We start from the raw sequence: 11546 nt of genomic DNA, 5'->3' as shown, positions 1-11546 counted from the left end.
ATTTTTATATCAAACAAGCATCTTGTGAATTAAAAAAAACAATAATAATATAATTTGAAAATCAAAGAAAATATTCTTGAATATCATTTTTAAACAAAAAGGTTTGCTGTCAAGAGTCTCGAATGAAAAAAGTGAAACAGAACGTCAAGACTTGAATGAAAGATGGAAAACGTGAATTGTAAAAAAATAGAAGATGGCGAAGCGCAAAGGGAAGATGTAAGGAAAAATAACGCAGAACGAATAGAGGTAAAGTGAAAAAAGACAATCCATGCATTATACGAATCTATGTTTTCAATCGAAATGCAAAAATGTTTCACGCAATTTACGAATGTATACAACAGATGTATTTAGCTTTTCTTATCTGAGAAAATCTTCATCGAAGATGTATATTACATTATTCACACACATCTGAGCTCCCTTAAATTTTTATATCAAACAAGTATCTTGTGAATTAAAAAAAAACAATAATAATATAATTTGAAAATCAAAGAAAATATTCTTGAATATCATTTTTAAACAAAAAGGTTTGCTGTCAAGAGTCTCGAATGAAAAAAGTGAAACAGAACGTCAAGACTTGAATGAAAGATGGAAAACGTGGATTGTAAAAAAATAGAAGATGGCGAAGCGCAAAGGGAAGATGTAAGGAAAAATAACGCAGAACGAATAGAGGTAAAGTGAAAAAAGACAATCCATGCATTATACGAATCTATGTTTTCAATCGAAATGCAAAAATGTTTCACGCAATTTACGAATGTATACAACAGATGTATTTAGCTTTTCTTATCTGAGAAAATCTTCATCGAAGATGTATATTACATTATTCACACACATCTGAGCTCCCTTTTAAAATTAACTTAGATCTCAATGTAGACTTTCGTGTTTTCAACAATTTTATGACACTACAAAAAATTCACGCAAAGATCTTCCACTATAATTTCTCTGCATTTTTTAATCCACGAATATTCCAAGAAAGTTGAAGAAAAGCAGAACAGTATAAAGAATATCAGAAAGATTGACAGCGATATAGAAACTGTAATTATAATAATTCATTATACGAAAATCACACATTAAATTTAACAAACGCAAATAAAATTCCGCAAAGTTTAAATTCATAAGAGATATAAAAAACTGACAGAAAAAGATCTATGAATTAAACAGAGTACTTTCCTACTTTTTTTCACTTCTCTAATAATTTATTAAACAAATTTATTATTGCGAGTTTGCTATTGGGTTTCTTGCACTTTGTGAGCGTCAATCTGCCTTTTTCCTTTAAAAAGTTTCCTCTGAGATTATATCGTATTTTGTTCGCATTTTTGAACGAGTGAATCTTTTCTTCCCTTAAATTCCTCAAACAGAGGAGAAATCGCTCTCGCATTTATTGCGAGGCATCGCAAGGAAGAAGCATTCAGTCGTTCTCGTAGCGGTATTTACGTCGTAGGACAGTCTTACCATTAATTTTAGTACGCCTTCGTAAGTTCCTTTTTGTTCCTAATGCGCGACGACCGTGTACGCTCTCTTTTGAATGCTTAAACGCGATATAACGAGCAAGAGTTACAAATATCTGCAAAAATCATTATGCATTTTGTGCGTGTTAACATATACATACAATGACCAATCTACTAATCTCGACACAAATTATATTTAGCATTAAATTGATCCTCATATTATATTATTCATTGTGTGTTATTTTTAATATACATTTTAAAATTAAAGTTACTTTTTTTATTCTTGAATTATTTCTATTATATCATTATCTTTTTCTCGAATTACTGTAACTTTAATGAAAATTAAAACATTATAGAGATGTCGTTGCAGATGTATTAGTTAAGTCAAGGTGAGAAAAATATATATAGAAAGATGCGAAGATCGTTGACAAATATTAGTACCTCGAGCTCAAGACGATGACATCGAGATAGCTTACATTCTTTCGAGGAGATATGGACATGTCTCGTAAATCATGAAATACCATCTTACATCGCGCGGACAGCGTATATATGTAATATCATTTTAAACGCGTTCCAAAGCAGTGCATGAGCAGCGGTAAGCTCGGTCTTAATTGCGGCAAAAGGAGGCGGTTAGATAGATCTCGACCACAACAACGTGTTGGGGGCAGTGAAAAAGGACCTACGAAAAGCAAATCGCGGAGTCGCTCAGAGTGAATAATTTGTTGGCGGAATTCCTCTTATCGTCGTTACAATTATTTTCGCCGATGATCTAACCCGATTCTCGCTCTCATTCAATCTTTCTTTCTCTCCCTCTGACACAGTTAGCTACCTATCAACATTTTTGTGTATACGTCTCTGTATACATATTAATATATAACATTCAAGCGGCGTATACACATTACAATATAACGTTCTCGTAGCTCTCAATCCGTTCAATCGTCATTACAAAGTAACGGCCACTTTTACATCGATAAAAGCGGTAGTACGAAAGTAATATAATAGTCGAAAAAATCCTACGGATCGATCAGTCGATTGTATGTGTGTGTTATGTACGCATGTATGTATTGTGTACGAGAGTGTGAATGAATACGTATGACTGGTACATATTACATCGTATGTACTTAAACATATTGTTCTGAACACTATGTACGCTCTTTCCTTCTTTCAAAAAATCGATTGCTATCTACAGAGTATATATAAAAAAATGTTCGCATATTGTATATATGCGCGTTTCGTGTACAATCTCTTTGAGGAAATTTCCTGCACATCAAAAACCAGAAATATGTATAACGGTGTTTTAAAGAGGGGGAAAAAAAAACCCAGAAGCTTTTTTTCATCTTAGTCGAAACATTTTGACAGTTAACGCGATAAGTTGAGAAAATAATTCTCGCAAAATTAATGATACCGTTTCTCTCATTTCCGATGTGCAGAATCTCCTCTGTTTAATCATTATATGTGAACGTATCTCGTTCTGCATGGTTTCTCTCTCGTCTTCGCAACGTGTCAATCGTAAAAAAAAGGGAAGAAAAAACAAGACTTGCGTCGGACTGTTATCACAGTACATTGTATTACTGTAGTACAAAGCTCTGGAGAAGGAGGAGGAGGTATTATATTTTTCGTGCAAAACGAGCTTGGCACGTGGCGCACTTTTATTTCCCGAGAATACGCGCTGCACCACGGAGGGAAGCTGGGAAGGCACAGTGTATGTACATATACTATACGTATGTACAGCACCGAACGACGACCGGAGATAACATATTTAGAACTCGTGGCACGTTTGTTTTAACACTAATCAATCGAACAATTATTCGATTCCAATTCTATCTCGTGACTTGTCATAGAACTTATGCTACTGAAGCATGTTTCTCAGATTAATAAAAATAATCTTATTTGAAATAGTCAAAACAACACCAATAATGCAAATAAATAATTAAAATTATGCTTAAATGAACTTAAATGCTCAGTTAATACAGCAATATTAGTCGAGAAATACAAGACGAAAATAATTACAGTTTCAGTCATTTTCTCTGGACCTTTTTTAATGGCAAAAAACACAATTAGAGCAGAATACAAATGCAGTTAAAGAATTCGTCCTATTGATAAAAGTTCTCACAATTCGTCAAAAAATTCTTTTTCGACCCTCACGTTGTTACCCACTAATAATTTCCAAGAGCTTGTGGATGTTGCACTACAGTCAATTTAAAAGTTGCATTTAAGCCTAATTTTAATTATCAATCTTATTTAAACGGAAATATACATTTATCAAATAATATTATATTATTTATATAATTTGTCCTATTAATTAAAGTACTATTTTAAAATATTTTTATTACTGTAAAAAAAAAAAAAATGATATATTCTACTTTTTACAATTTGTATAAAAATTGTATGTAGAAAAGATTTAATTTTTATAAGAACTAATTTAAATGCATGTTAAACGCATAATCATTTTTTATAATTTTACTTATTAATCTCATAACTATATAAATTACGCGCTGCACCACGGAGGGAAGCTGGGAAGGCACAGTGTATGTACATATACTATACGTATGTACAGCACCGAACGACGACCGGAGATAACATATTTAGAACTCGTGGCACGTTTGTTTTAACACTAATCAATCGAACAATTATTCGATTCCAATTCTATCTCGTGACTTGTCATAGAACTTATGCTACTGAAGCATGTTTCTCAGATTAATAAAAATAATCTTATTTGAAATAGTCAAAACAACACCAATAATGCAAATAAATAATTAAAATTATGCTTAAATGAACTTAAATGCTCAGTTAATACAGCAATATTAGTCGAGAAATACAAGACGAAAATAATTACAGTTTCAGTCATTTTCTCTGGACCTTTTTTAATGGCAAAAAACACAATTAGAGCAGAATACAAATGCAGTTAAAGAATTCGTCCTATTGATAAAAGTTCTCACGATTCGTCAAGAAATTCTTTTTCGACCCTCACGTTGTTACCCACTAATAATTTCCAAGAGCTTGTGGATGTTGCACTACAGTCAATTTAAAAGTTGCATTTAAGCCTAATTTTAATTATCAATCTTATTTAAACGGAAATATACATTTATCAAATAATATTATATTATTTATATAATTTGTCCTATTAATTAAAGTACTATTTTAAAATATTTTTATTACTGTAAAAAAAAAAAAAATGATATATTCTACTTTTTACAATTTGTATAAAAATTGTATGTAGAAAAGATTTAATTTTTATAAGAACTAATTTAAATGCATGTTAAACGCATAATCATTTTTTATAATTTTACTTATTAATCTCTCATAACTATATAAATAAATTACAAATATATTAATTTATTTTTGTTTTCAGTAATATAAGTTCTAGGAGATATAACGAGTTTGCGAAACTCAAATTTATAACAAAGAGAGAATAATTTTCTCGTAATAATTTATAAAAAATTATTTAGAAGCAGCTAAATATTTCATTACTTTATATGTTACATATATCGCATTATCTTAATAAACTTTATCAAATATTTGATAAAACAAAAGTGATTATACGATAGATTTCTTTTCGAATAATCACTTTCGAAAAGAAAGACGGAGCAATCGTAAAATACATTTTATTTACATACCTCTTTGTTTCGTCGATATTATCCTTTGCTTCATATTTCATCTTTATAAGACTAAGAATTTTCCCTACCATGTTGAATGCAGAATCTACGCGCGCGATTTCGTGAGTCGGCGCATGCAGACCATAAACGCAAGTGACTAGATCTACCGGAAGCCCGACTCTCCGTTTCCCTTATCGAAAATTCTCACATGAATCTCAAGAATAATATCAACGGGCCTAAACAATCGAGAGGATAAAAAAAAAACTAATCGAATCAAACGCACGCTTTGTAAGAAAGATCCTATGTACCACTCGTCCATGTAAGTTCCTCCGTTCGTACGCGTTCGATAAACACGCTCGGCGAACGATCTCCGATCTTCGTTTCTATCTCTCGTTCTACTGTCGAAACAGAACGCGACGTTGTTTCTAGACGTATTACTTTTACGGTGTGTACTTTGGTAAGACTGCTGGGGTTGTTGGGGCGACCCCGGCACATGCCGCTGGCATGTCGCTCCCGGCACGTTTTTATTTTTGTTTTATTTAGTCATTATTAACACAGCTCTCGTTAGGACGGAGCTAAAGGCCACGGTCGCATCATTATCAGCGATCCTCCCCGAGCACAACAACAACAACAACAACGACGACGACAACGAGGAGGAAGAAGAGACGCGTTAGGGATGAGACTTGACGATATCCTTTCAGCCCGGCTAGCTTGGGGGACGATCACCTACACGGCGCCAAGAGTATCTCGAGCCAGCACGGGCAAGAGGTGACTTCCTGTCGCGAGTACTTGGGTCCCCAGCCCTTGACAAAGCTGATACGGACGGAATTAATGTCGACGGGGCCGGAAGCAACAAATCCGGCGGTCTGACCGCCACTGCCACCGCCGCCGTTGTATGGAAGCTGCAGGATCTTGGCGCGATCGAAGATGTTGAGACAGAAACCCGGCGGCACCCGGTAGACCAGCAGAGTCCTCGATTCCGGTTCGTCCAAGGTGGGTGAGTGCACGAAGATCGGACTCTCTGACCGATTGTACGCCCATACACCGTCCGCTTCCTGGCTGAGCGTTAGTCCTGCGAAAATGCAAAAGAGACATCCGTCATGAAAATGCATTCCATTACGTTCAGGTAATTTTATAAACAAGCCAATACTAGGAAGTAACTTTGTTTTTAATTCTTCATTGCACAATTTGTTTTTACGATAGAAATAATATAGGATAAAAATATTTTTCTCCTACATTGTTATGAAAAAATCACATCATTAAAAAATATATTCTTGTATTTAAATATATAATATTTCTTTCTACTGTGTGCATAATATAATCAAAAATTGAAAAGATTTTACATAATGATATTATATTTTATTAAATAATTTTTTTTTAATGATTAAATATATATAGTCCAGGCGTGACATGAATGGACAGTCTTTAAAGCGAAGCAAAAAATACGAAGACCAGCATTCTTCAAAGACGGAATTCCCCTACAGATTAAAAATTTTAAGACAAGATCTTACCGAGGCCGATTTTGCTGCGCGTACGCTGGACTGCGGGCGGTGCATTGTGATTCTCGGTCAGAGTTGCCAGGCAGAGGCCGTCGCCGTCGTGGAGTGAATCGAAGACGTTCACCGTCGACGGCTCCACGGGATACAGACGACCTACTCGACCACCCAGTTCCCAGTACGCCAGGGTGCACCATTCCCTCTGCCCCGTCTCACCTGTGGACAGGATATAAGAAAGAAAGATAAACATTACATCATTCTCTTCTTCATCAATATATTTACAAATGACATTATTGTGATTGTTATCCTAGAAAATAATTGGCGCACGGTATCAAAATTAGATATGACGAATTTTTCTCTCCGAAATATATTAAAAGAAAAAAAGATATGGACTAAAAACCAGAAAAAGAGTGAATGCGGTACTTCAATGTTCTGATTCGTCTTAACGAACGAAAGAAGAGATCCTTAAGATCGTAATCTTTCTAATACATCCGGATTTTCGTAATCCTAAGTGTTTCACTTGATCACATTTAATACAATAGTACTTCCGTGTGTTACACGGTGGAAATGCTCGATTTTCCAAAAATTCGTTTTCATCCCCGGATGTTAGCCCGATAAAAGACTTCCCGAAGCGAGATCCTTTCTTAACGATAGGGCTTCCTTCCCGGTAAAGAGGTTTATACGAGGAGAGAAACTGCGGGCGGTATTACAAAGGACCGGTTGCCGGCAAGTCCCACGCTGTCGCCGTTACGGCGTCTCCGATGGCGTCGTCGCGGAGACGGCGCCAGATCCCTCAGCCTGGACGAGTCCAGTCGAGCGAGTATAAAAGGATTCGTGAGAACAGCGTACAAGGCGCATAGCAATCGAATATGGATTGCATTTCGTTTTATAAGTCCAGAATGATATACATTTTTTTACGAATTAATATCGAAAATCATATCGTCATTATCATAATGTTTTTAATATTCCAAATTATTATTCATTTAATATTTAATATCGTATTCTATATTATAGATGGTATTATATTGCATAATGTCAAATCTATATTAAATTTCATTTTAAAGGAAAGAGAGAGAAGAAGTCTAAAGTGGAGACTTGCAAGAAATAGACATATGCAATAATTGCATTAATTTATATTAATATAATTAATAATATATTATAATCTTTATATTTTATATTGTAATATGTTAAATGTATGAATCCAAGTCCATTTGAAGTCTAAAATAATATAATCAAATTATAGATTAGAAAGATGGAAACTTTTTTTTTTTTTAATATAGAAAAAAGATAGATAACTTTATTTACAGAAATGTTATGTAAAAGTTCGTTATTATTTAAATACTAAATTAGCATCCAACTAAATACTTTGACATAAATTAATCCGTTTAACTTTGCTCTCTTTCCTTTACGTTTTATTGCGTCACAACATTTAATATCGCAAAACGTGTTCTCGAGTCAGCAAATTTCGCGTTACCTATAGTGCACAGCTGTCGAAGACAGCTTCCACGTTCTCGCTACTCGCTCTTGCCGATGATTGGTAAGCCGATTAATGACCGGTCTCGCCGAGCTAATCAAACATTAACTGCAAGAACTCGCTCGGAATGCCAGATCAGAAACTTCGTTGTACATGAAAACACGAATAGTACGACCGAAAGCACGCTCTTATCTCGACCGCAATAAACGTCGTTCGATTTCGAGTCTCCTCGGACATCGGGGCTTGGCTCAACTCAGCTTGGCTCCCTTTCTCTCTTTCTCTCTCTATCTTTCTCTCGTTCTTTGCGGCTCGGTACGTGTGTGGCGTAAAAGCGGCGTCCACACAAGACAGAGAAAGAGAGAGAGAGAGAAAGAAAGAGATAGAATGCCGGTAAGACGGGGGACTCGGGGAGGCCCCTTGCTTCCACCACAGATAAAAATAGATATTACGAGTTTACCGCGGCGCCAAGATTGCGGGGTATCGCGACGATTACGTCATCGGTAGTAGCGCGAGCGGTTGGAGCAAGGACGCCTGTCGCGTCGCCCGCCGTCGCCGTCGTCGTCGTCGACGTCCCCGTCGCCGGCGTCAAATTTTCATGTTAATCTGCGATCGTTTTTTAGCAATTCCTGATGACTGATCGCCGTTGCGTTGCGCATTTTATTTCGACTACTGAGCTGTTATCGCGGACCAAGAATAATCGCAATAATTATCAAAAATCATATAGACGCTAGAGATCGTGCATACGAAAAAGTATCGTATGCTTAAGACGCTAGAATAAATAATTGATGAAAAATTTAGAATAAATTTTATTTAATTTAATACAGCAAGAGCTGTTCTTCGTCGCAATGCCTAACGTTAAAGTAAAAGCAAACGATCTTCCTATCACTATACGCCACTAGTGCGGGGGGAATAACGCGTCGGGAGAGGAAACGAACGCGCGAGATTGCGAGAGATCGCATTCGCGAGATGCATCCTGCGATCTTACGGCCGCGATACAATAAACGCAGTCACTAAATGTGGGCCACGCCACCGCAAGGCAAGCGAACGGCGCGCGTGCGAGCGAGCCGACGCGACGCATGTGCTTGGAAAATTGGAAGCAGACTGACTGAAAGCCCTGTAATAAAGCAATTCTGTCGGTTCTCTGAAGATCGCGATAAAGAAGCAATTACGAAATTGACTGCAGCTTGCCGCGGTTCTTAAGTGTCCTCGTTTCTCAGCGCCGAGATAGAGAGAGAGAGAGAGGAAGAGAGACGTATTATTTCGTCTGGCTGTCTCTTAGAGACGGTACCGTCCGTAGCCTTTTATTTTCATAACCGCTCTCGTTTCCAAGGATTTCAGTCCGGTTAAGAAAAACCCCTCAATGAATCGGTGCCGGCGACCGCGCCGAGAATTACCCGCCGTTCTTTGCATTGCCAGACTAATTCTTCCAACCGTGTAAGGCCGATTCTACGAAGACGTAGAAGCACGAAATGCTTTTACAAGATAGTCTAATGATATATATTTAACGTGTTAGTGTATTAATATGAGAATTGAAACTCGCGAGACTCGCGTTTTGGATGCTACAGAGAATCTCATATCAATTCAATCATCAGACAGATACAATCGTCTTACATTTTTTTATAAATTTTGTAAAATATAATTCTAGCAGAATATATACGAATTTATAAACATTGTTGTAATAAAATAATAAAATAATTCTATCGCGCGGGCTTCTAATGGCTAACGCGGAGTCACAGTCGCAGATATTTATCGTTTGCAGCATACGCAGATCTCGAGTGTCGACCTTCCCAGTCGCATACCAATCGCCGCGCAGAGCGATACGGCAAGGTGTTTGCACGGGAGCGTGTGTAAACACGGATGAGAGAAAAATAACGCGTCGTCCCGAGCCACGCGACAGCGCCGGCTAAAGTATCTGGAGTCTCGTTTGGAATGCGATACCATCGCGCGTCGCTGCCGCAATCGTCCCGCCCGTCGAGACGAAACGGGCGTATACATACATCTCGCAAGAGATACGGCCAGTTAAAATTGTAATCCGTCGATATACATAAAATCGAGATGCGAGATGCACGACCGCGAGAGAATTTCACGATCAAAGAATTAAAGATTCGAATCGAGAAAAGAACGAATGCCCAGCAGCAACATCGATTGATCGATCACTTGCGGGGAGGACACAAGCTTTTCCTTCGCAACTCGTTAATTATTGAAAATATCGCGGGAGATAGATGTAAAATGTTAGAAAATGCACGTTTATAGACGCGGGGAAAACTTGCAAATCTTTGGGTCGCGCGACCGCTCGGGACGATTCGCACAGAAGGATGAGGCAAATAACGGTGGATAATAAATTTCGGCAAGCGAGAGGAGAAAAAGGAGCGGGATACGCGATGCCATCGTCGCAGGCACTCGGCCCAAAAGCGAATTCCAGAGAAATTGGATGCAATTACTTATCGACGCGCCGCGCAGCGATCTGCGAAGAATAATGCTGACGGTCTCTCCCCCTCCCTCCCCCCTCTCCCGACAACTCTTCGCGGAGAACGGCTGGGAGTGTGTTGTTTTGATCGATCCAATATTTTACGTTCGTAAATGAATTCGGCGCGGCGATTTATATCTTTGCGCGTTTCTCGTGCGAATTCAATTCGTGTCGCCGAGAAGAAGCACGGACGTTCTTTCGATCGACAAATCGTTGAATTTAACATAAACTAACAGCGATGCACTTTGTGAAGTTAATACATTTCCACTGAAAACATTTTCAAAAGAAAAAAGAATTATGCGTCTGATGCGAATAAAACAAAGTTAAGTAAAATATAATTCAATTGTGAAAAACCGTGAAAAACTATATTTCAATGCAATTATCTGTTTCAGCAAATTTTTATAAAAATCGAATAATACTTTTTCATGTAAGATTAAGACATGACGGAGGAACTGCAATTTTTATTTCTCGATAGTTAATAGAAGAGTTAATATCGACATTCCATCTCCGCGACGACGAACAATAAAATCCGCGTTTATAGCGCACATTTTATATCGCTCCGGTCGATAAGGAAAGCAAATTGTGAACAGTGCTTTAAACGGATCGGTCGCGAGCAGCCGTAGCGATGCAAAGCCAACCGGAGTGCCAATGTGTTTTCCCAGTTGGGTCAAACACCTTGAAGCTTAGATAAGGTTCCCAACCTTGGCATGGCCGAGCCAACTAACTGCGTAACGTGGGTGCACATTGCAGGATCACGCTGTTCCGCGTACGTACGACGATTTTGCACGTAAAAAGATAAGCTGCATGCATCAACATAAAGTAGTGTACGTAGAATGTAGAAAAAAATTATTTATAAGGACAGATTTCCATCTTCCATTCATTGTGATTAAAAATATAGTAAATATAATATAATTCGATTTTTTATTCATTTTTATATTAAAAATGATAAATCATGCAACCCCATGTTTTAAAGTATTAACACACAAAAAGTTGTAAGTAAAGAATAATAGTAATGCAAATACAGGCGTTTTGCAAATGACACATAATATACATATATTTTTTTTTATT

At 37.2% G+C, this 11546-nt stretch overlaps 1 protein-coding gene across 1 annotated transcript in view; it reads right to left on the bottom strand.

Annotated features, from left to right (window-relative positions):
* Positions 1-4640: 4640 nt before the first annotated feature.
* LOC115242976 (mothers against decapentaplegic homolog 6) overlaps positions 4641-11546 on the bottom strand; it is a 55903-nt gene continuing 48997 nt past the window's right edge. The window contains exons 6-7 of the mRNA XM_029819612.1: positions 6553-6753; positions 4641-6113 (exon numbers count right to left, since the gene is read on the bottom strand). Of these exons, the coding sequence (XP_029675472.1) occupies positions 5764-6113; positions 6553-6753 (551 nt within the window). The 3' untranslated portion in view covers positions 4641-5763. The remainder of the gene's footprint in view (positions 6114-6552; positions 6754-11546) is intronic.

The sequence above is a fragment of the Formica exsecta genome, unplaced genomic scaffold, assembly GCF_003651465.1.
Source record: "Formica exsecta isolate Colony F162 unplaced genomic scaffold, ASM365146v1 scaffold662, whole genome shotgun sequence".
In the NCBI taxonomy this organism is placed as follows: domain Eukaryota; kingdom Metazoa; phylum Arthropoda; class Insecta; order Hymenoptera; family Formicidae; genus Formica; species Formica exsecta.
This window is presented reverse-complemented; position numbering and strand designations above follow the sequence as displayed.